General features: G+C 43.8%; 1 protein-coding gene across 5 annotated transcripts in view; it reads right to left on the reverse strand.

The window, feature by feature from the left end:
- Window positions 1–1,443: 1,443 nt before the first annotated feature.
- P4HA3 (prolyl 4-hydroxylase subunit alpha 3) overlaps window positions 1,444–25,996 on the reverse strand; it is a 41,516-nt gene continuing 16,963 nt past the window's right edge. For 2 of the 5 annotated variants that reach the window (XM_040258829.1, XM_040258832.1), the window contains 9 exons: window positions 21,955–22,006; window positions 19,816–19,979; window positions 19,396–19,572; window positions 10,936–11,000; window positions 8,558–8,717; window positions 7,516–7,578; window positions 4,472–4,540; window positions 3,070–3,150; window positions 1,444–2,060 (listed from right to left, as the gene is read on the reverse strand). In XM_040258829.1, the coding sequence (XP_040114763.1) occupies window positions 1,830–2,060; window positions 3,070–3,150; window positions 4,472–4,540; window positions 7,516–7,578; window positions 8,558–8,717; window positions 10,936–11,000; window positions 19,396–19,572; window positions 19,816–19,979; window positions 21,955–22,006 (1,062 nt within the window). In that variant the 3' untranslated portion in view covers window positions 1,444–1,829. Of the gene's footprint in view, window positions 2,061–3,053; window positions 3,151–4,471; window positions 4,541–7,515; window positions 7,579–8,557; window positions 8,718–10,935; window positions 11,001–19,395; window positions 19,573–19,815; window positions 19,980–21,954; window positions 22,007–25,996 lie in introns of all 5 variants that reach the window. The other 3 variants (XR_005724202.1, XM_040258830.1, XM_040258831.1) reach the window with 3 other exon arrangements.

The following is a 25,996-nucleotide window of genomic DNA, read 5'->3' on the forward strand; positions in this document are numbered from 1 at the left end:
CCCACAGCTGCACCCTTTTCTCTATAAACTCCCCTCACCAGCCTGAAGATAGATGCTCCAAAAGGAACTCAGTTGTCTGAAATCCCCTCGAGAGTTTTGCCAACCAAGGAAAACTGCACAGAAGAGACCACAAGTGGACACCACGCCCAGACAATCACTATCGTATCTCCCATCTGTGGACCCTTTTTAAGGACTATTCATTGTTCCTAAAAATCTAAGCGGCTTACCTCCCCTCTTTCCTTTCTCTCTTAAGATAGTATTTCATCCTGAGTTCTAAGCCACCTCGGGAAATTACTCATCTTCCCTTGGGTATCTCCCATGTATACATGATATATACATGTTAATAAACTTCTTTATGTTCCTCCTGTTAATGTCTTTTACTATAGAGGTTTCAGAACCTCTATAAGAACTCAGAGCTCCTAAGAACTCAGAAGGGGAGGAGGGAAGTGTTTTTGCTCACCTATGTGACAGTAATTTAGTAAGAGGGTTTCCAGAGTCCTGATGCACTCAGCAGAACTATTGGTGACAGGTGCTCACAGAGGCTCTGCTGGACCCCGGATATCAGCACACCAGAACCTTTTCCTCGGGGCCCACGGAGCTCTGGGAGGCAGAAATCCTGGCATGTGTGGTACAGGGAGGGGGCAGAGGCAGCACAGCCTCTAAGCATCTAGCCTTTTACCAGTGTGGCTTCTCTGTGAGCACAACACACACCCCCATCTCCTGTTGAGGAAACTGAGCCACGTTGCCTAGAATGTTCACTTTGCACAAGTGCTCAAATATCAGTCACTCATCACTGCAGCCTTAGCTCATGCCAGTCCTGCTGGGAAGTGCTGCTCCTCATTAGACTCTGCCTCTAAGAATCCTACCCGTCCTCCAAAGCATAGCTCAAAGGAGGCCTTCTTACTCATTTATCCAAAAATATTTGCTGAATGCCTACTTATTTGAAACAGATCTTTTTCTGGGGGATACCAAGAGGTATAAGGAGTGCAAGCAGCTAGGCAAATAAATACTGAAAAATTGAGTGAGGCATTCACAAAGCAGAGAGGGGTCTTAAAGCACTCACCATGCAGGGCAGGCAACTGACCACAATTAAATGAATAAAGTAACTTTGAGAAAAGTGTTAGGAAGAAAATAAAGTTGGCCTGTGTGAACAAAATGGCTAGAAGGATGGGTGTCAGAGAAGTTCTCTCTGAAGCGACACTGATTCAAGAGTGGAATGATGAGGAGGGCTCAGCCTCAGTAGGAGCAGTGAGTGCAAAGACCTGAAGAGTGGGACCAATGTCGGTTTTAAGAAATAGAATGCGTCTGGAATGCACTGAGCGGGGAGTGGTGGGAGATGAGCCAAGATGAGATTATACATAAATAAAACATTCTGCTCTGCTGTTTTCACATAACGTTACAACATAAGAATGTTCATGGTTGTGAAAAATGATCTGTAAACACTTTTTATGATTATTAAAACATTTTAATGGCTGTATTTAAAAATCGTATTTTTTTAAAAAGTTACTGTCTGCTTTAAAAAAGTCATCACATGAGGTACACTCCTGATACAGAGACACCCCCTGCTCAGCCTTCAGCAGGAGTCAAGTGGGCAGAAGGGCACATGGGAGTCAGGCGCCGGCTGCAGGGGCCTCACTGCCACTCTGGGCCCCTGTGGTCAAGGCTCAAGTGGCGAAGGTCCCACTGACCAAACCCTGGAGACTGTTGATAGGCCCTGTTTCCAACAGAGAGTCTGAGCTCCAGAAACTTCTCTCTCCAGCCTTCGGGCCCCCTCCTTTGTCTTGTTCATTCTGCTGTGAGTCATGGCTTGAGGAGAAACAATGTCCCTGCTAGAGACCACTTCCTTGTCCCCCATTTGCAAGGAACAGACAGTGCTGACAAGGGCCTCCTCCAGAAGCTTGCTCCCCTTTCTGCTCTCTTACCCTAGTTTTTGACTTCCGGCTTCTTTGGAAAGCCAAAGGACTCCTCCAGCTTCTCTCTGCCAACACTTTAGTCTTCAGGTCTCGAGCTGCAGGGTCTGCGGAATTCCTGTCCATACTCGTGTATCCACTTGTTGGCCACTGGGGGAGAACAGGGAGGTAGGGGAGCAGGCTCAGCAGGTCAGACAGAGGCGATACTCACAGGGTCATTAAATTCCATACCCTTGGGGACTTGCTTGCCTCACCTTGGTCCCAGGCCTGTCACAGACTACAAGATGTTGCTTCCAGTAGCAGTAAAAAGCAAGAAGGGCAGTGCTCCCTGGAAAAAGTCCCCACAGGTCCTGCCTACTAGAGACTTAATTTTCAAACCCATGGGTACTGTGGTCATTTCCCCTTCATGTAGCTCCTGAAAGCCCCTCCTCCCACAGGGTACCATTTCAGGGTAGCGAGAGAAAAGGCATGGACCCCCCTGGTCAGGTCCACCTCAGCACAAGAGTCCCTCTTCTACTCTTCCTGTCTTAAGAGCTAAGTTCTCGTGGACACGTGTATGACGTGAGCGTGTCCCTTACTTATCTCTTCCGTGTTTGACCTCTCCTCATGGGAAAGCACCTGATGGTTTTCTCCTTGGAACAGAGGAGTGGGGCTTTGCACTGACTCTTCTTTAGCTGTCCTGAGGGATCAGGGCCTGTCTGGTCAGGCCAGTCAGCTTTTACTGACACTGGTTATAGGACAGAAGCCTCCCCTTTATGGGCCCCTAAGGTATTGGTGGCCACCAGCCCAGAATCTGATCACCTCAATATGATGTGGCATTGCTATGAAGCCTTTTTTCCCCTAATTTTGTTATTTTCCATTTAATTTTTTTAAAGTTGATTTGTTGCCTTTTCATTTTTATTCAGTTCAAGAAATTTTCTTATTTCTTTTTGCCACACTGTATGTGGGATCTTAGTTCCCAGAACAGGGATCAAATCCAGGCTCCCTGCAATGGAAGCTCGGAGTTTTAACCACTGGGCCACCAGGGAAGTCCCTGTTATGAAGCTTCTGGAATGACAGGCTATGGTATGTTCTATCCAATACCTATTTCACTTTCCCCTGAACCCCTCGCCCCTTTCCCATGCCCAGAAAGGCAGGCCTTACCCCATTTATCTCCTACCAGGACAGGGCAGGCAGCATGAAGTGTGTCACCATCCCCTTCACCACTCCTGTGCAGGTTCCACCAAAACAGAGCTGCATTCTGAAAGCAAGCAGACCCCGCCCCAGGCAAGGTCAGCCCAGAGTCTCAGTGCTAGGGAAGCACTTGACTGAGGACAAATGTGTGCATGTCATTAACCAAGAAAACCGTCCATGCAGATGGGGGCAAGGAATACATAAAATGGCACAAAATGGTAGACAAGCTGCCATTGACTCATTCACTGATGCCTTACTGACTGAGGGCCCTGCCCCTACTCCAGACCCTGTGGATGCAGAGACAAATCATGATCAATTCTGCTCTCAAGGAGCTCATAGTCTCGTGGGAGAGAGACATAAAAACAAACCAAGAGGAGATGACAGGTGCCCAAAGGGGAGCACAGGGTGTCACAGGATCACTGAGGCCAGGCACTCAACAAAAAGCACAAGGGGGAGCAAAATATTCCTCACACAACTAAGAGCTTCATTCTGATGCTTAGCCTTTCTTAGGAGGCACTTCCTAGTAACACCCCCAGGAAGCAGGCAGCATTGTCATTTCCACCTTAGCAGAAAGGAAGTTGAGGCTTAGGGGCTTTAAATAATGTAACCAAGAAGGATCAACGTCAGAGCTCAAACCCAGGTGTTCTGACTCCAAATCTATATTCTACCTCTTATACTCAGATTTCTCTCCTACACACTTACTTTATCCCTGGCCAAACCGCTGAATTTTGCTAAACACCCAGCATTTACTTATTGAATGCTTAGGATGTGCTGGGCACTGTGCTAAGTGCTAGAAGGCACGATCTCAATTATTTGTCTTCATTTCATTCCTGAAGTAATTAAGGGCTGTCATCCCTGATTGATTGATTGATTGCTATGAAATTTGGGGGAGACACTCATTCATTAAGTAAACCTCTTACCACATTGGCCCTCCTCTAATGCCTTGCTTGACTTTATAGCTCTTCTTGCAGTATATTCCAGTACTGCCTGTTAACCTCTCCGTGAGCTCCTGGAAGCAAGGACTATGACCTTTCCTCTGTACTCTGAGTGCCTCTAGCCCCCAGTGTTTACTGAAAGAAGGATTGAAGGGACCAGTTGCTGCTGAGATTCTGAAGAGGAATAAAAGATTTCTCACCTTTGAGGAGTTCTACTGTAATAGGAAGGCATCTACTTGTAATACAAGTGTAAATAAGATTAAAAAAAAATAGAGGTACAAGTAAATGCAGTAGTCAAGAAAAGTGAGGAACTATCTTTGATTCTGGAAATCAAGAAAGACCTCTTTTTTGCCCCCCTCCCAGGACAAGCATGCAAGCACAGACAGCACGAAAGTTGAGGTGTTAGTTCGAACAATCCTAAAAATCACCTGTTGGCATCAGACCCACACTCACCTTGACCACAGGAACGCTGAAGTTGCCGTAGATGAAGGCTGTGGCTCCTCCGGCTTCCACAGAGCTCAACTACAAGGCCAGAGGGAAAGCCAGAGCTGAAGTAGCCCGACTGCCTTACTCTGCTCCATGTGACATCTGATGTCATTTCTGCATAAATTTCCTTCCTGTGTGCCCCTCCTTCGACTCTAGGAGCAATACTTATGGAAAGACAATCACCCAATTTAGGAATGAAGACAGCCTACTCAGTGGCATCTGTTTGCCTGCATGGCCACGAGAGGACAACATTTAGAAACCCCCCCCTTTCTTTACCCTTCCAGCTAACATCCTTATCCTTCCAGCTAACATCCTTATTGAGGGTTACCATGAGTAGGTCCAAACTTTGAGACCCTCAGGAAGAAATTTAGTTTATATCACAGCCCAAGACACACAGACATTGTCCCTAAGTTTCATAGAACATTCTTACCACATGAGATACTGTTATTTTCCATTTTATTTTATTCTCTTCTAGTTCAGATTTCTTAAATGCTGACCAGATCCACTAAATTGATTTCACAGCCTAGTAATGCATCATGGCCACTGGCTTACAGAACACTTGCTGTTTTTGCCCCTTTGGTGTGTTTCCCAGATCACTCAGACCCTCTCCAGGTAACTTCAGCTAAAGAGCTTCACCATTGGTATATTCTAGAATTATAGATGTGTTTACTTAATTTGAAGAGTTTTTTACTGATTTTCAAAGAATACACAACCTAAACACTTTGAAAAATACTGGAAAATACTTTAAAATACTTTATATTATTCATCATCTTACCATTCAGGAAAAAAAAGCACTTTTATAGTTTAACTATAATAGTTGACATTTATTGAACAATGACCGTATGTTAGACATCATACTAAGTCCTTATTCCTCACAACAAATATATCATCCTTACTTAGTTAGGATTGTTGTTATTCACAGTCTAGGGATAAGGAAGCCAAGTCTCAGAGAGACTGAGTGGTTTACAAACATAACTCCAAGCCAGGACTGGGGCTGAGCCAATACTATCTGACTACAAAGACCCTGCTAGTAACCACTATATGGCACTCTTGCACACTACCTGTGGTGTCATAGCACAGTGGGGTGGAGGGACTCAAACAACAGATTAAAGAGAATTGGATCAGTGTGCAGAGAGGCTCCAGAGCAGGGCATGGATTGTGAGCTTGGTGGAGGGCAGGGAAATCTTCCCTTTGTAAACCTTCCACCGCTTTGTACTGGGACTGATCTTATATCCCGTCTGAGCAGAAAATCACTATCCTGATTTCAACTCAATCCTCTCCTTCTTAAAGATTATTTCCCCCCTATAATATTATTCTTATATTCTCCACAAACCTTATCTCTTGTCTTCAGAAATGTTTATGGTGGTCTTAACCCTAATCTGAAGATGAAAGAACTGGGAATAAGCTAGCATTTCCTAGGTCCCACAATCCCCTTCATGGAGTCCTATACTTGCTTTCTAGGATAGAATGATAAAAACATACTGTATGAAACTTCACAGAGAGATATCCCCTCACCTGACTTCATCAGGTCCTCCTGACAGCCCTGTGAGGAGGTGCAGAGCAAGAAAACAAGCTCAGAGAATTGTGAGTTGTGCTGAGGCCACCTGTTAAGTGGCAGAACCTGAATCAGGCCAACTGACTCCAAATCCAAACGCATGCCATTCCACTGTGTATCAGAGGCTTAAAATCCAAACACAGACACACTCTTGCATTTGCCATTTAAAACTACTGGACTCCTGCATCTGTGCTATCCTTACCACGGTAACCAGGCCTCTGTAGTCACGGAGTCAGCTGCAGAAGACACTAGGGGGATAAAGAACAGAGAGATTGTGGCCCCTGGACGTCCTGTTCTTTGCTTGATGTCCAAAGACATCAACTGCCTATGACTTCACAGACTGTGACCTCCCATGCCAGGTTGAGTCATCAACCAGAGATGCACTAGCTGCTGATCCAAGCCATGTGCCCTGCCCGGAGAGCTGACGTCAGCCATCCCTCCGCCTGATCAGAATGTTCAGAATGACCACAAGAGGCCAGACACCACTGGCAGTGGCAGCTTTCCAGTTTTGCAGAAAGTGAAAACCAAGCCATATGAAAAAAGCCACGTTGGGATTGCCAGCAGTAAGACTATAGAGTGCTGGCCTCTGTCCTTTCTTGGCTGCACCGTGGAGACCAGATACAAGACTAAGGAAAGAGGGGGTGCTAGGCTGGGGTGTCTGCTACTCTTATGAGCCTGAAACCAGGCCCTCATCTTAGGCCATAATGTAGAGCATTTATATTTAACATTATAATACACCTCTTATGCTTTAAATGACAGATGACTGATATTATGACTTGTCCAAAGAGAAGGAGGCAAAACCACATGATCTGACAGGAAGAGGATCGGTGAAATAATAAAGACCGGGTCCAAATTCTATAGGGTCAGGTCAGAAACTAGAAGAGGCCAATTTACTGTTTTAAGGGGGTGTAATGTAGAGTTAACTGAAGACTTTGTAAGGAGATAAGAAAATTTTCATTACATATGAGAGAGCCACACTTATTGAATTTCTCTGTAGGCATCTCTGTTCTTCCTTCTCATAATCTCAGCTGCTTCATTTCTCTCCTCTCTCACCCCCACAGCTCCATGACCTCATCAATAGGTCCATGCTTTTAAGCAGCATGTAGTCTATGGGACCTCAAAGACAGAGAACCACATCCCCTTCCTGTGTTCTTCGGGTCCCAGGATCTCCTGGCCTTCATGTAAGGCCACTTCCCATCCTAATCACAGCCAATGACAAGGTCACAGTTAGGTCTACATAACGTCAGTTCTTTGAGGGCAGGAGCTGACATGTATTTTTTTATTCCTCCTATGGTGCCTAATGAGAGTGCTATATGAAATTTACAAAAATCCTGGAGATTTTTTTCTGCTGTGAATATCACATAAAATCAGTATCTTATATTGCTTTGAAAACCATAAAATAAAAGAGAGAGAAATAATCATTAAGAAACCCCGGTCCCTCCAGAGGAAGACTCACATAGATCATAAATGTTGCGACCCGGTTCCCCGAGTTCATTCTGTACAGTGGGCTGCTTGGTGACTGAGACAAAAATAGAACACATCATTATTTTATGCAGAAGGCACCAGAGCGACAACCAGAAGGTACCAGTATTCCACCACAATACAGGGAGGAGAAAAATGGGGGAGTCACAGACGGGGGAGAGCTTGAGCTATACCTGGTCACGTATGTGCCTGTCTTGGCTGCCAGTTACTCAGTATACTTTCTTTTCCTTTTACCAATTTATTAGATACACATATAAGTGAACTGTATACTAATCAAACTAAATTGCTTGTTAGTAGTGAAAGGCTTCCCTGATAGTTCAACTGGTAAAGAATCCACCTGCAATGCAGGAGACCCAAGTTCGATTCCTGGGTCAGGAAGAGCAGCTGGAGAAGGGATAGGCTACCCATTCCAGTATTCTTGGGCTTCCCTGTGGCTCAGCTGGTAAAGAATCACCTGCAATGTGGGAGACCTGGGTTCGATCCCTGTGTTGGGAAGATCCCCTGGAGAAGGGAAAGGCTACCAACTCGAGTCTTCTGACCTCATGAATTCCATGGACTGTATAGTCCATGGGGTACCAAAGAGTCAGACACAACTGAGTGACTTTCACTTTCACTTTTCAGTGAAAGGACTGGTGGTTCATTGTATCTTCAGGTTTTTAGTGAAATAATATATAAAATGTTACAGATAATTATTCTGTAAACATGCCAAGTAATAAGACTGGAATTCCTAATTATTTGCCAAAGAGACATATTATTTTGTTACAGAAGAGTTTAACGGATATAATTTACATGTCATAAAATCCAGTCATTGTAGGAGTGTTTTTCAATGAGTTTTAGTAGAAAGATGAGTCAGCAGCTATCAGTTTGAAACTAAGACTTTCAGATCTACCTAGAACATGAACCTTTGTTCTAAGATTTCAATGTTCCCTGGGGGCCCTATTAGACCTCTGCCTCAGAGAAATAAATAATACCCTCTTTCCCTACCCCCAGGAGATGGTCACTGACCCCATAGTTACCGTAGCATGGTCAAAGTGAGGCTCATAGTGCCCTCCAATTCCATAGTTCACCACCTGGAGATACTCTGCGTAGGGAGGCTGGACATCAAGGCCCGTGAGGGCAGCAATGCGGTGGTCAAGGGTCACCAGCACTGGGTCAACAGTGTCCTTCAGCCAGGCGCTAAAACACACCACAAGTTGAAGCATTAGTGATCTGATGCCAGAAATGAATGAATGATGTCAACTGCCAGAAGGAAGGCAGGCAGGGAGGACAGGAAATGCATCCATCCATCAAACGGGGGTTATGATATCTATTACAGAGACTTAGGAAGATCGTGACAGACGATGCTTATGAAAATGCTTTGTAGGCTGTAAGCTGGTGATTGCTGTAAAACGCAGAAAAATCTCTGTTCTTCTGCTCTACTCCAAGACAAACCATGATAGGTCAAAGGCCAAAGAGCAAAGTTCAGTCTTTTTTCCTGAATATCTTATTGCGGTTCTGATAAAGTGGAGGATTTGGGATCAGAATGTAGGTCCCTGGGGAAGTAAGGAAGCAAACCAGTGAGTCTCCTAGGGAGACGATGAGGGCCCTTAAGGGAAGTATCCTGGCACATCTGGGTCTATAAATGATGGATTAATTTGTTTATTCCTTTGTATAGAGTGCATGCATAGTGCTATGCTGTGGGAGCTAAGGTTTACAAAGGTACTCAAGACAAAGCTTCTGTGTTCAAAGAGCTCATTTGAAGAGACACACAAATATACACAAATACAACGAGTATAAATCAAAGGAGAAAAATGAGAACCAGCCCTTAAAGTCCTAAGGAGCACAGAGGAAGGAGATGTTAATTTTGACTGGCATGGCAGTAAGATGGATATGTAGGTCAAATTTTGAAGGGTGTATAAAATTTCAATAGATACAAAAAACATAGGGGTATTTCAGGCTGAAGAAATAGTGTAGGTGCAGATGCGGCGGTGTGACATATATCAACATGAAAGCATCTGGTCTATGAGAGAAGTAACGGGAAATTAGGCTAGAAGAGTAGGCTCAGGGCACATTGTGTAAGCTGAGGACCCCGGGTTCAGGAATCTGGTCTTAGTGGATAACGAAGAGTCAGTGGAGGTTTCTGTGCAGGAAAAAAATTTAGTGATTAGAAGTTCACTGGTGACCTTTGAGGGACAAGTTCTAGTGAAGCTGTGAGGACAGAAAGTGAAAGGTTAGTCACTCAGTCGTATCTGACTCTGCGACCCCATGGACTGTAGCGCACCAGGCTCCCCTGTCCATGGGATTTCCCAGGCAAGAATACTGGAATGGGTAGCCATTTCCTCCTCCATGAGACCTTTCCCACCCAGGAACTGAACCCTGGTCTCCCACATTGTAGGCAGATTCTTTACCATCTGAGCCACTGGGAAAGCCCTGTGAGGACAGAACCCCAATTCAAATGAGTGCAATGTAGTGCCTGGGGCTGCGGGTGGTGACTGAGGGGAGGCAATGAGGGGCTCCGTCTCTTTACCCGAAAAGTAAGGAGAATACCACCTCCTTCCCCTGAAAGCAGAACAGAAAGTGGAATTTTCCCCTTGACACCTCAATGTCAGAAAGATTAGCAAAGCAATGAAGCTGAAGTTATATGGATCTTTCAAAACTTAGAAAATAACTTCCTAATGTAAAAGGTCCCAAACTTAGAAAATAACTTCCTAATGTAAACCAGACCAAGTAAGTTAAGCCAAAGGATTCTGAATCAAAGCTTTCATCACTCACTCCACTTCCCAGACTACAAAAACCATCCACCCAGCCTGAGGTCTGGCCTCTCCCCAAGGATGTCCTCGCTGTCCCCCACGGCTCCGGCGGGGACCCTCCTCTTACTGTATCATCCGTACTGTCCTTAGAGCGCAAACCAAGGGCTGCAGTGGGACTGATGAGGGATGGGGGGAGGGAATGCAGCTGGATCTTCCCCTCTAGAGAAGCCACCAGATCCAGAGATTCTGGCCCTCCCTCTTGCCTGAGTGGTGGCAAGTCATGCTTTGAATATGAATCAGGAGGTGGAACTAGAATTCTGTAAAGTCAAATTTTGAATAGAGACTTTCTGGAAAAGCAATCCTGCTTAGGAGAACAACTACATACTTAATTTTTGGTCTAGGACTTAGAAGCTTTTTCAGCTTTTCCCCTAATGGTCTCCTAGTTAAGTCCTCAGACCATGTAACAGCCTGTGAAAGGCCCTTGGGTGAGGGGAGTGGATATTGCTCCCTCTCAGCAAGAATGCACAGATATAAACCTGAACTATATAGGTTCTCCAGTGGAATCTCCGATGGCACCTGAATGACTGCTGCTGACCTTTAGTCATCTGTGCCAGGGCGGCCAGCAGGTGTGACCAGAGTCCCTGCCAACGAAGGACCCCTCTTACCTCTTGCTGATGCGGTACTCCACTGGTAACTGCTTTTCACCTGACGCCACCACGGATCTCTGTAACTGGTGTGAAGGATGTAAGAGAAAGTCCAAGTGGTTACCACGCAAAGAGAAGGACTCTCATTTGCAGACATTCCCCTCTCTCAGCATAAACCTAACAATCACCAGTTTCTCCTTAATTAAAGGCTATTTTGTACTCGCTACTAATTTAGTGATAGCTATTGATCTTGAAAATAAAAAATAATAAGTGACATAAAAACTCAGAGTTGACAATAAACTTGAGCTTCATATCTGGTAAATACTAAATGTTCAAAAAAGTCTGTTGGAACTAAAATAAAATGATTTTTAATCCCTTTTGCATCTACAAGACTGTAAGTTCTGTAAGAACAGGGCTGTTTCTTTTTTTTTTTAATATTTATTTATTTGGCTGTGTCGGGTCTTAGTTGCGGCATGTGGGATCTTTCATTGCAGCGCACAGATTCTCTCGTTGTGGCACATGGGTTTATTGCTTCATGGCATGTGGGGTCAACTCAGTTCCCCAGCCAGAGATGGAACCCATGTCCCCTGCATTGCAGGGAGGATTCTTAGCCACTGGACCACCCGGGAAGTCCCTAAGGGTTGTTTCTTATTCATCTTTATATCCCAGTGTCTGGGTCAGCTAAGCTTTGACTTTAGTGTTTGTCAAATTAAATGACAATGACAGGACACTCTACCCTCAGAGGCAGCCTGCTCCTTCTGAACAATTCAGATAAAATCCCTTCCTTACAGAGAATCAAACTGTTTTGCGTGCAGCTGCCTTTGTTATGGGGAAAAAATAACCAAACAGGTCGGAAGTCACTAATTCAACTGAATGTCTCTATTTTGTTCTGAATGTTCAGATAGAAATTTTAAATTATTTTTAAACAAAGTAGCCTCTAATTGCAAAAATACTGTACCAAGGACAGAAAGAGAAATAATATCTACATGAGGATGTCTGCTCCTGCATCTGACACCAGAATGTCAGCTCCATGAGGGCAAGCGCTTGGCCCTTTTTCAATGCTGTATTCCGAGCATGCAGAATAGGCCAGGCAGGGAGTAGGTGCTAAATATTGGTGAAATGCATCCAGGAGTGAATGAACCAGAGTCTTGAGCCTAACGACACAGTCCTGGTGCTTCATGTGCAGTCAGAGTAGAGCATGGAGCAACGAAGGGCACCCTTTCCTTTCTCAGAGGCTTCAACAATATTACCGTTCCTGCTGCTAAACCAGGTAGAGAACCTTGGAAAAGGCTCTTCCCTTCCCTAGACCCGTTTCCTCAGCTATAAAATGCAGCATGTGAACAACACACTCCTGGAGGCATTCTCAGCCTCTCTCTCTACAATACTAGGATGCAGAGAATCGCTAAGTGACTGATATTGTCTCTGTGTGGTCCTCTGTCTAGCTCCTCTCCTGAGCCTTCATAGTGAGGAGAGAGTCCCTGCTGCTCTTCTGGGACAATATCAATGATTTAAAAACAAATCCTACAGAATCTCCACTCCACGCTGCCAGCTCTCCCTTCCAGAGCCACACTGCATTTACACAATTATTTGTGTAAATTATCTGGATACTGCATTATACACTCTGCATAACAATTATTTACTGTGCATCCACAAGTCATTCATTTGAAGGGACAAACACTTACTGGTTGTTCTCTGACTAAGCACTGTGCTAGACATTGTAAACACAATATAGGATAACCATAAGTCATTCAGTGGGGCCCTACTGGAAAAGTACAGGGTTACGGAAGGAACAACCAGCCATTCTTATGAAGGACAGGAAGGCTTCCCAGGATCCCCAAAAGACAACTGGAATCACACAGGTGAAAAGAGGCCGAGGGAAGAGTGCTTCTGAAGGAGAGAGGAATGTGCGGGGAGGCCAGTGAGAGCACTGCCTGTTCATGGAGACACAGTCGTTTAGTGCTTCTGGGGTGTCAGTGTAAGCGGGCATCTGCAGAAAGGGTGGCGGTAGCCAGGCCAAGGGGCTTTGTTATCATTTGAGAGCAAAAGGGACCCATTAAAGAGTTTAAGCAAGGGCTTGACTCAGCTGCAAGTGACTGGTTGCAGACTGCTCTAGCTGCAACAGGCATAATACAGGGTCAGGCATTCAGGGACAGCATATGATCCCTGCTAGCTTACAGTCTGGCTGAGGGTGATGAGAGACTAACTCGCGAAACTGTGAGCAACTCCAGACAACACGTAAATGGCAGGATAAATGAAAGTACCAAGCAACTGGAGACAAAAACTCTTGAGCTGAGAGAAGGAAGGTTATTGGAGGTGGCCCCAAAAAGTGCTCTGGAAAAAATGCTCCTACTGAAAGCATCTGTGAAAGTGGGCCAAAGTGGTAAGGGCTAGGAAGCGAAAAGAGGCGTCCAGTTTCAACTGAGTCTTCAAGAATGGGCAGAATGCAGATGGGGGAAGAATGATGAGAGAGCAGAGAAATTCTTTTTTGAGAAACAGTTAGTGAACAGGAGCAGAGAAATTCAACACAAGCCACTGAGGTGGCTTGGTTCCCGTGGGGCAGCCACTACCACACACACCCAGGACTTGTTCCTGGGCAAGCCAATGGGGAGACAGGGCCCAGCAACCCTGGCAAGACACTTCTGGGGGAAGGGAGTGTGGCAAGGTCTGTGGATGCCAGACAGATGACCTGGCCACAGGGGATTAAATGAACATCTCCAAGTGGGCCGCCTGTCCTGTAACCACAGCAACAGAGTTGTCCTGAGGAAAAGGGAGCTTCAGGCCAAACGCTGCTGCTGGCTCACTGAGAAGCCAAAGATATTGAAAACACATCGTTCCAATTCACGGGGAGCTTAATGGCTTCAAAAACTTTCTGTACAAAGATTCCAGATTCGTCTGAAGGGCTTTTAGATGGAATTATTTTGCTATTTTTCTCCTCCAATTCATGTCTGCTGCCAAAGTCTCCCTCAGAATCTGCAGGCCTGATCAGGGCGCTCTCTGATTTCAAATTGTCCCACTGCTTCCCCTGGCTTTTGGGATAAAATCCAAACTCCCCAGCATGGTACTTCTGGAGCTTCTAATTGTGTCTCACCTTGCATCTCCCATTACCTCCCACACCCACCCCTGCCCACTTCAGCCCCTAGCTTCCCCCTACTCTCTGAACACCACACAGCAGGCCTGTGCACAGACTGCCTGTCTTCCTGGAATATCCTTTGTCACCTTTCACTCAGATGAATCTCACATCCACAGGGAAGCCTCTGTTTTTCCTGCCCCCCTGCCCCTATCTGCTCTTCACCTGACTGCCTTGCCTTGGAGGAAGGTTCTCATTTTTATGCTGCTGTAGCACAACACCAATACCTATGACAGGATGTATCACAGTGCATTGTAAATATCTCTTTCCCCTTCTTCAGGAAGCTCTGAAATCAGAGGGAGCAATACTTAACCGTGTAACAGCCCAGAACCCAGTAGAGCATCTAGCACACAGCACGCTCTGTTCTAGTGATGAATGACTGTCTGGCTGCCAGGCCAAACAGCACACCATGAAGGGCATGATGTCTGCTTTGACACAGGAATTCTGAAACTGTCTTATGTGCCATTTGTAAAGAGGCAATATACTTATAGCAGTGAGGTCAACTGCATGACCTTTCTAAATATTTGCCACACTTTCTGGATTTTAAATAACTTACTGGAATTCCGTCAGCTCCACCAGCATTGTTCATAGTGATGCTTCCTAAGGCCCACTTGACTTCGCACTCCACGATGACTGGTTCTAGGTGAGTGATCACACCATCATGGTTATCCAGGTCATTAAGATCTTTTTGTACAGTTCTGTGTATTTGTGCCACCTCTTCTTAATATCTTCTACTTCTGTAAGGTCCACACTGTTTCTATCCTTTATCGTGCCCACCTTTGCATGAAATGTTCCCTTGGTATCTCTAATTTTCTTGAAGAGATCCCTAGTCTTTCCCATTCTATTGTTTCCCTCTATTTCCTTGCACTGTTCACTTAAGAAGGCTTTCTTATCTCTCCTTGCTATTCTTTGAAATTCTGCATTCAGATGGATATATCTTTCCCTTTCTCCTTTACCTTTCTCTTCTCTTTTCTCAGCTATTTGTAAGGCCTCCTTAGACAACCATTTTGCCGTTTTGCATTTCTTGGGGATGGTTCTGGTCACCACCTTCTGTACAATGTCACGAATCTCTGTCCATAGTGTTTCAGGCACTCTATCAGATCTGATCCCTTGAATCTTTTTGTCACTTCACTGTATAATCATAAGAGATTTCATTTAGGTCATACCTGAATGGCTTAGTGGTTTTTCCCTACTTTTTTCAATTCAAGTCTGAATTACACAATAAGGAACTGATGATCTGAGTCATAGTCAGCTCCAGGTCTTGTTTTTGCTGACTGTGTAGAGCTTCTCCATCTTCGGCTACAAAGAATATAATCAATCTGATTTTCAGTATTGACCATTTGGTGATATCTATGTGTACAGTCATTTCTTGTATTGTTGGAAGAGTGTGTTTGCTGTGACCAGTGTGTTTTCTTGGCAAAACTGTTAGTCTTTGTCCTGCTTTATTTTGTACCCCATGGCCAAACTTGCCTATTACTCCAGGTATCTCTTGATTTTCTACTTTTGCATTCCAGCACCCTATGAGGAAAAGGACATCTTTTTTTGGTGTTAGTTCTAGAAAGTCTTGCTGGGTCTTCATAGAACTGTTCAACTTCAGCTTCTTTGGCATTAATGGTTGGGGCACAGACTTGGATTCCTGTGATGCTGAATGGTCTGCCTTGGAAATGAACTGAGATCATTCTGTCATTTTTGAGACTACACCCAAGTACTGCATTTCGAACTCTTCTGTTGACTATGAGGGTTATTCCATTTCTTCTAAGGGATTCTTGACCACAGTCATAGATATAATGGTCATCTGAATTAAATTCACCTATTCCTGTCCATTTTAGTTCCCTGATTCCGAAAATGTTGATGTTCATTCTTACCACCTCCTGTTTGACCACTTCCAGTTTACCTTGATTCATGGATCTAACATTCCAGTTTCCTATGCAATATTGTTGGTTATAGCATCAGACTTTACTTTCACCATCACACACATCCACAACTGGGTATCGTTTTTTGCTTTGGCTTAGGCTCTTCATTCTTTCTGGAGTTATTTCTCCACTCTTCTCCAGTAGCATATTGGGCACCTACCAACCTGGGGGGTTCATCTTTCAGTGTTATACCTTTTTGTCTTTTCATACGTTCATGGGTTCTCAAGGCAAGAATGCTGAAGTGGTTTGCCATTCCCTTCTCCAATGGACAACATCTTATCAGAACTCTCCTCTATGACCCATCCATCTTGGGTGGCCCTGCACAGCATGGCTCATAGTTTCATTGAGTGCTGCACTTAATATGCCAGCAAATTTGGAAAACACAGCAGTGCCCACAGGACTGGAAAATGTCAGTTTTCATTCCAACCCTAAAGAAGGGCAATGCCAAAAAATGTTCAAACTACCACACAATTGGACAAATCCTTCAAACTAGGCTTCAACAGTATGTGAACCAAGAACTTCCAGATATACAAGTCTGGATTTAGAAAAGGCAGAGGAACCACAGATCAAATTGCCAATATTCGTTGGATCATAGAAAAAGCAAGAGAATTCCAGAAATACGTCTATTTCTGCTTCATTGACTATGCTAAAGCCTTTGACTGTGTGGATCACAACAAACTGTGGAAAATTCTCAAAGAGATAGGAATACCAGACCACCTTACCTGCATCCTGAAAAACCTGCATGCAGGTCAAGAAGCAACAGTCAAAACTGGCCATGGAACAACAGACTGGTTCCAAATAGGGCAAGGAGTACGTCAAAGCTATATATTGTCACCTTGCTTATTTAAATTATATACGGAGTATATCATGTGAAATGTTGGGCCACATGAATCACAAGCTGGAATCAAGATTGCTGGAAGAAATAACAATAACCTGATATGCAGATGATACAATCCTAAAGGCAGAAAGCAAAGAGGAACTAAAAAGCCTCTTGATGAAGGTGAAAGAGGAGAGTGAAAAAAATGCCTTAAAACTCAGCATTCAAAAAACTAAGATCATGGCAAATAGATGGGGAAACAATGGAAACAGTGACAGACTTTATTTTGGGGGCTCCAAAATCACTGCAGATGGTGACTGCAACCATGAAATTAAAAGATGCTTGCTCCTTGGAAGTAAAGCTATGACAAACCTAGACATCATATTAAAAAGCAGAGACATTACTTTGCTGACAAAGGTCCATCTAGTCAAAGCTATGATTTTTCCAGTAGTCATGTATGGATGTGAGAGTTGATCATAAAGAAGGCTGGAAAATGAAAGTGAAAGTCACTTAGTCGTGTCCAACTCTTTGCGACCCCATGGACTATACAGTCCATGGAATTCTCCAGGCCAGAATACTGGAGTGGGTAAGCGCCGAAGAATTGATGCTTTTGAACTGTGGTGTTGGAGAAGACTCTTGGGAGTCCCCTGGACTGCAAGGAGATCAAACCAGTCAATCCTAAAGGAAATCAGTCCTGAATATTCACTGGAAGGACTGATGCTGAAGCTGAAGCTCCAATACTTGGCCACCTGATGCAAAGAGCCAACCCACTGGTAAAGACTCTGATGCTGGGAACGATTGAGGGAAGGAGGAGAAAGAGATGACAGAGGATGAGATGGGTGGATGGCATCACCAACTCAATGGACATGAATTTGAGCAAACTCCAGGAATTTGTGAAGGACAGGGAAGCCTGGTGTGCTGCAGTCCGTGGGATCTCAAAGAGTTGGACACAACTGAGGGACTCAATAACAACAACATTTTCTGGAGGACTAACTCCCCTCCCCATCAACATAAAGCTTGGCACAGTGGCTGCAGAGCCTTCTCCATGGAAGAAGGAGATATACCCGCCAAGCTGACTGCAGTGTTGGCTACATGCCTTGCTTTAAGCAGGGAAATGTGGATGGAAGTAATGCCTGGTGCTTCCAAGCAGAAGCTTTACAAGCCATCTAGTAGTTTGCCATCTTTGCCTTTTTCCTCTCTCATGAGATGGCAATGTTCCAGACAGAGGCTGCTCTGTTGGGCTAGGTCCGAGAGTAAAGACAGCATGGGGCAGAGCAGCAACCAGCACAAGACAGACACATAATGTGAGGACCAAGCCAGCCTCTACTGCTGTTGTCCTCCCTGAGATTTGGGGGCTGCTTGTTACTGTTAGAGGAAACCCTAACTGTAACTGCCTATTCTGTAGGCACCATCTGTGTGAGTTATTTTATAATAGGAGGTTCTGATAAGGAACACGGAACTAACAAGACAGTACCAACCGGAAGAATTTGGGAAAATTCATCTCACATGGAGATACCACATGTCCTACCACCTCCCAGAATCCTCCTTGCTGGAATCCATCTTGGCTGAGCAATGTGTGCACCACCAGGAAGGACCCTGAGTCAGAATGATTGCCCAGAGGCAACCTGGAAACTAATCCTATCACCAAAAAAAAACAAGACTGCGAGCCACATGGCAGAGCAGTCCTCCTGGGCTCCCTTACCTTCCTGCTCTCTGCTCAAGCACCTTTTCCCAATAAAGCTTCTTGCTTTGTCAGCATGTGTATCTCCTTGGACAATTCATTACCGAGTGTTAGGCAAGAGTCCACTTTCAGGCCCTGAAGGGGGTCCCTCCACTTCCTGCAACATTACCAAATAAATGTAACAGCCTAAGTTAACTGATACATAAAGGCTGAACAGCAGAGCAGCAATCAGTGTACCTCTGGGTTCCAATTCTGGGCCAAGCCATACATGTGACTCGAGGTCTCTTTCCCTCTCCGGGCCTCGGATTTCTTTTTAACAAAATAATGAAGTTTAACTAAATAGTCTTCATGCTTTTTTTCTGTGCTAGGAAATCTCTCTTTTCCCCTGTCATTTGACCCCTTTTCTTCCTTTTTCTTTTTGTTTTTGGCCACACTAAACAGCTTGTGGGATCTTAGTTCCCCATCTAGGAGTCAAACTCAGGCCCCAGGCAGGCATTGAAAGCGCTGAGTCTTAACCACTGAAACACCACAGAATTCTCCCACCCTTTTTTTCCTTCTATCACTTATACGGAATGATTGATACTGGGGATGCAGGGCTTCCTTTAATTTTTTTAGATTAAATTTACATACAGTGATATACATAGATCTCAAGAGTACCATTTGCTGAGTTTTCATAAACATATAACCATGTACTCCACATCCCTAACAATATATTGAAAGCACATTGTGAACACCCCAGAAAATCCCCTTGTACCTTTTTCAGCCAGAAGCAACCAAGACTGTGAGTTTTTTCACTGCTGATTAGTTTTATGGAATGGCTGGTATTTTGAACTCCTGAACAGATGAACTATCTAGTTGTTCAGGCTGCCTGTTCTCACACTTCTGAACATCAGTCATGCAAAGAAACAAAGGGAGGTTCTCAGCAGGCCTTGGGGACACTCACCCATGGTTCTGCAAGCCCTCTGATCTTCTGAGCCTCAGCGTCACTGACAAAGTCATGGTAGAGAACAACATAGGGCTCCAGGTGGATGACCTCCTTCCGCACCGGCTGGAGCAGCAGGTAAGGACTGGAATTGGTCTCATAGGAGCAGTAGAGGCTGGGGATCTGGTAGTGAGTAGGCTGAAAGGAAAGACTAGAATCAGCTTAGAATAAGAAGGGTCTAGAAGTGGAAACCAATTTATGGGAACTCCAGCATAAAAAACCTGAAATTCAGGAGATTCAGAATTCAGTCACTGATGCTGTCCAAGTGAGCTTTATTTTTTTTTTTAATGCACCAGTTTTTCCCTTCAAATTGTCCCAATTCTACCTTTTCTCCCATCCCCCAAGCTGGTTCCCCCTTTTTCTTCCCATGAGCAGTGGTACCTGGGAACCCAGGGTCTGACATAACCCCTCGTAGGTGTCCCTGGTCTGCAGGTGGGGCACATTGGGTCTCTGCATGACAGTCTCTGCTACAGCCTGGTTAGGGCTCTCTGCCAAGAGCTTTTCATACTTCAAGACATTTCTGGCCACCCTCTTATTATCTGGGCCTGGAAGAAATCAGCAGGGAAAAATACAAATTAACAGATTAACAAACAGTGGTCCCAGGGAGTGCTGCCAAGGTTTCCTGCAGCTTCACTGTTACACACCACCAGCACCTGTATAACTTCCTATGTCCATGCACAGGAGGATGTAAGGCCCTCACCCCTAGAGTAGGATTAAGCAGGGCCTGGTAGAGCTGAAGGAACACTCTCAGACCAAGGGATCATGAGGATGGGGCTGCAGGATAGTGTGATGGTCAGTTTTATGTAGAGGGAAGAAGCTTCAATCATTCATTCACCCGTCCATTCAGTAACTCTCCAGTGAACATGTACCAGACACTGTGCTAGAGGCTAAACTCCCAGAGTTTAGAATCTATCAGAGAAAAGACACATTAACTACTTACAACACAACACAACAAGAAAGTTCTAGGAAAGAGAATCCAGAGAGCCAAAGCCTACGGCAGAGAGACTCGCTCTATTCTTCCCTAGAGAACTGGAAGCTAAATTATTTCCAACTCTACTAGATTCCTCAGAATCCCTGCCTGGCCTAGACACAACAGAGCAGTATGGGAAAAAGGTGTTCTAGACTTTGGTTCTAGCCAAGGTCCTGACAGGGCTCTTGTGTCTTGTTTGTGCCCACCTTAGGTGCAGATCCACCATGAGTTGGCAGCTACCCATGGCCAGCTAGCCTCTGCATTATCTCAGTGCATCTCAGAAGGAGGTGCTCCATTGCTGTAAGGGTCACAAAACACCTTTCTCTGAGGAGCTCAATGTGCTTCTTACCACTTCCACCATTACCATCATTCTGGCAAACGAGGGGACAGAAATTATCATCCTTTTTTTAACCAAAAGAGAAATAAAGTTTGGAGGAATAGAAACAGTGGGCCCAAATACCAATGAAACTATTGCGAGACCATTTATGGAACAAGGAATTTCAATTTGCTGTGTCTACTTATTCACCCTTAATAGTGCACAATTTACGTTCTCTGGGATATGCAGAGATTTCAAGTTCAAGCACAAAAAATAGAGGGGCTGGGTTACCACTTTGTCTGTACCGCTAACAGTCCACATGTTTCCAGACCACACAGCTACTGCCTTATCCTACTGTTGGCCAAACTATCAGAAAGGAATAACGTTACTAAATGTATTCATTAAAAAGTGATACATATTTTTGTGAAGTCCTACAGGAAATACATCATAAATACTGAGTTGGCCAAAAAGTTTGGGGTTTTAACAACCTTTTTGGCCAACCTAATTTTGTGAATGGTTATTACGTATCTTAACATATCTGATACATATACATATCTGTATATACACATATCTGTAACACGTACCTATCTTTTAGCATCCATCTTATTAAAAGAAAACCTGGGAAGCCCTCTATCACCAAAATTTTAAGGAAAAATATCTAAGCAGAGTTAAGTTAGCAAATCTCTCTCCCAGTTTAACTCTGGTGAAACGCTGCCTGAGAGGGTTGAAGCTGAACTCTGTGGCCAGCTGGGCAGGAGGCTTGCATAGCAAAGTGAGCTCCAGTAAAAAGAGAAGAATTGCTATCTTTCTGTGAGCAGCCAAAGTGAACAACCCTGCTGAGTCGCTCTCCTTCTTGCACACACAGCTCTCATTGATTGCACTCGTTCCCAGGTCTATTCCCCAAACCTGGATCTTCAAATGTCCCTGAAGAAACTGGCTCCCAACCTAGGACTTGTTCCCCACTGAAGCAACACTAATACGTATGACTCAATAGGGGTGGAGGAGGAAGGCACACGCTGGTATCTTTTTCTTAGCACTTCCAATGAACTTAAAAACTCCCCCTGCTGCACTGAACAGTATGTTAAGATTTAATAAAAAATTAGAAATGTGCCTTGGATTATGAAATTCGAAAAATAAAAATAGACAGCTATACTTCATTTGTTGGGATGAAAGGCCAAGAGCAAGAGGGATTTCCCACAGGTCTGACCTGTGGTTATCTTTTATCATTACGTACTGTACAGAAGAAACTCCCGGGAAAGGTTGAGGGCACACAAAACATTTCCTGCCTGTAAAAAAAGAAAGAAAAGGAAAAGAGTGAGTTAATGGCACTGAGGATATCTCCCCTAACGAACCATTAAATGGATTAAAAAAAAACTCTAAAATAAGCTTACCAATAGAAGATAGTAAGACTCACTGAAATGAGCTGCAGACTAAAATGTAGAGGTTCTCTGTCCTAATTCAGGATTTGTAGCCCTGATGCAAATCAGGTCTCCTCAGTTTCCTCATTTACAAATGACTTATTACCACCCTTACCAGGGAAGGGAGAAAAATAAATAAAAATAAACTTTCTTAAAATTCCCTCAAATCTTTCAAAGCATGCAAAACTGTGTAATTGTAGGGTGTTGTTATTTTGGTATATTTTATTAGTAAATGTTAATATGGAACTGCAACAATCCTACTAAGAATATGATGTGTTCTCCAGGTTCAGAACTTGTGAGAATCCACAAAGTTAGTGAGAGGAAGAAAAAGAAAGAGCTAAACCTGAACCATTCCCACTGCATAGCAATGACTCTCCCTGCAGCCATTCAACCTTGGGCTACACACCGTTGAAAGTAAACACAGGCTTTCTAGACAAGTCTGGGGAACAGAACTCAGGGCAGATGGGCTGTCATCCTGCTCTGGGTGCTGTGAAATGATGATAAGTCACTAGACCTGTATTTCCTTTTGATCATTTCGCTTTTGCATGTTAAAAAAATGCATTTTTAATGATAAAAGCAAGAAGAAGGACACTATAAAACATATGAGAAATGGGGGTAAAGGTTCCACTGAAACCCAGACATTTCAAAAACTTTGGAACAATACATACGGTGTACACAGTTACAGTCATATTTATTACACATTTTCATATCCTGATTGTTTCCCTTTACAGTGTAATCAGGAGTACTTTCTATATTTTTACATAGTCCTCAGAAACAGCATTTTTTAATTAGTACTTTTCACTGTGGTAAACATAAATTTACCATCTTAATCATTTCCAAGTGTACAGGTCAGTAGTACTAAATATATTCACACTGTTGTACAAATGACCTCCAGAGTTTTCTCATCTTGCAAAACAAACTCTACTCATAAACAACTCTCAATTATCTCCTCCCCCCCTGCCCCCGGTAACCATCACTCTACATTCTGTCTCTACTGACTCTTCTAGAAATCCCATATAAATGGAATCAAACTATACTTGTCTTTTTGTGACTGGTTTCACTTAGCATAATGTCCTCAAGTTTCACTTATGTGGTAGCATGTGTTAGAATTTCCCTCTTTTTAAAGACTGAATGGTATTCCACTGTACATATATGCATTACATTTTTCTTGTCCATTCACCCACTGATGGATACTTGGAAAGCTTCCACCTACTGGCGGTTGTGAACAGTGCTGCTACGAACATGTGTGTACAAGAGAGATAGCATTTTTAATGGCTGCATATCACTCCATCCAGAAGCTCCATCACAATCTCACCATTCCACCACTGTTAGGCATATAGATTGTTTCTAATTAATTAATATCATGAATTATTCTGTTCTGTACTTAACAGACAGGTAGTTAATTAATCTACTAATATAATGTCAGATATTAACTCAGGGTTATAGATTTTCACACCCTTTGAGATGAAGAAAGCTAAAATATTAATTTTATATATTTTTAAAACTCAAGGGCTTTATCAGGAGATAAAATTATGTTTTATCAAGAACAGTTAGAGCTACTTTTGATATCCCAGTTAAATTTCTCTGGAAATGTGTATAGTAAATAATGTTCAATGAAAAAGCAGAACACACACTTGTGTATATAGTAAAGATAGCTTACATTTACTGAGAACATATGTGCTATGAATGGGTTAAGGGTTTTACATGTATTAGCTCATTTAATCCTCATGCCAACCCTTTGAGGTGAGCGCTGAAGGTGCCAACTACAAACTGGCACTTGCCACGGGCACTTCCATCTACATCCACAAGGATTAAATCACGAGCTGCAGCAACTACTGGCTTTCAACACCCCCCTGAAAACAGTTCAAGGTGGAGAGCAGAAATGAGGCACTCTGCGCATTGGGAAAAACTGGCAGAACAGGTCTTCATATAGATAGATATTTTCAGAAGCTGATTTTATAAGCCCAATTCTTATATTTCCTCATATCTAGAAAAGCACTAAAAATTTTCATGGTAACAACTGCTCCTCAAGACTAACAGAAACTTTCTGCAAAAAAAAAAAAAAAAATGTGTTTGATTGCATGCACTCCCCTTTCACTAAAATCACATATATACTGATCTTCCCCCTAACCTCTTTGGAGCAGTTTCTCAGAGCTATCTGAGGTGCTGTCTCCTGGGCTACAGTCCTCATTTTGCCCCAAATAAAACCTGATGCACAACTCTCACATTGTGCATTTTTTTAAGTCAACAAAGGGTAGCAGAATATGCCATCCCCAAATATGCTTCTTTGGCATAAGGATTATTTTGAGCTAATTATTTTGAGAAACATCAGAGATACAGGAGAAGTTTTTTAAACCAGAGTAGAAACTATGCTTTCATAAGGGAAATTTATATTTACAATGGAAATCTCCTTTTGTGAGGGTTATCTCCCCTGTGTACCTGAAAGAGAAGGATGACTCTGCATCACAAGAAAATCTTACCAATGGAGAAAGCACCCTAAATCTATTGGTACCTAACAGCCTTACTCTTGCTTGCTTGGTCTGGTCACCTCCCAGAACTGACTCCCCCATACCTTTCCTTCTGTCTTTAGCTGGATACATCATATTTAAGATGAAGGTTTAGATCCTCTCAGAGAGTTACTCATCCCTTGCCCCCCAGTATCTCCCATGTCTACAGGAGGTATCAGTTCAGTTCAGTTCAGTTCAGTTGCTCAGTCGTGTCCGACTCTTTGTGACCCCATGAATTGCAGCACGCCAGGCCTCCCTGTCCATCACCAACTCCTGGAGTTCACTCAGACTCACGTCCATTGAGTCAGTGATGCCATCCAACCATCTCATCCTCTGTTGTCCCCTTCTCCTCCTGCCCCCAATCCCTCCCAGCATCAGAGTCTTTTCCAGTGAGTCAACTCTTCGCATGAGGTGGCCAAAGTACTGGAGTTTCAGCTTTAGCATCTTTCCTTCCAAAGAAATCCCAGGGTTGATCTCCTTCAAAATGGACTGGTTGGATCTCCTTGCAGTCCAAGGGACTCTCAAGAGTCTTCTCCAACACCACAGTTCAAAAGCATCAATTCTTCGGCACTCAGCCCACTTCACAGTCCAACTCTCACATCCATACATGACCACTGGAAAAACCATAGCCTTGACTAGACGGACCTTAGTCGGCAAAGTAATGTCTCTGCTTTTGAATATACTATCTAGGTTGATCATAGCTTTCCTTCCAAGGAGTAAGCGTCTTTTAATTTCATGGCTACAGTCACCATCTGCAGTGATTTTGGAGCCCAAAAAATAAAGTCTGACACTGTTTCCACTGTTTCCCCATCTATTTCCCATGAAGTGATGGGACCGGATGCCATGATCTTCGTTTCTGAATGTTGAGCTTTAAGCCAACTTTTTCACTCTCCTCTTTCACTTTCATCAAGAGGCTTTTGAGTTCCTCTTCACTTTCTGCCAAAAGGGTGGTGGCATCTGCATATCTGAGGTTCTTGATATTTCTCCCGGCAATCTTGATTCCAGCTTGTGCTTCTTCCAGTCCAGCGTTTCTCACGATGTACTCTGCATATAAGTTAAATAAGCAGGGTGACAATATACAGCCTTGATGTACTCCTTTTCCTATTTGGAACCAGTCTGTTGTTCCATGTCCAGTTCTAACTGTTGCTACATGTTAGTTAACATAAGTTTATTGTTCCTCTTATTAATCTGTCTTATATTACAGGGAGAGCTCAGCCAAAAACTCAGGTTATGGGGAAAATTATTTCCACACTCCCACACTATCATTATTATTCTTCTTTAAAGATAAGAAAATTAGGGACTTTCCTGGTAGTCCAGTGGTTAAGAATCTGCCTTCCAATGCACGGGACAC

Source organism: Oryx dammah, unplaced genomic scaffold (assembly GCF_014754425.2).
Source record: "Oryx dammah isolate SB20612 unplaced genomic scaffold, SCBI_Odam_1.1 HiC_scaffold_17, whole genome shotgun sequence".
In the NCBI taxonomy this organism is placed as follows: Eukaryota; Metazoa; Chordata; class Mammalia; order Artiodactyla; family Bovidae; genus Oryx; species Oryx dammah.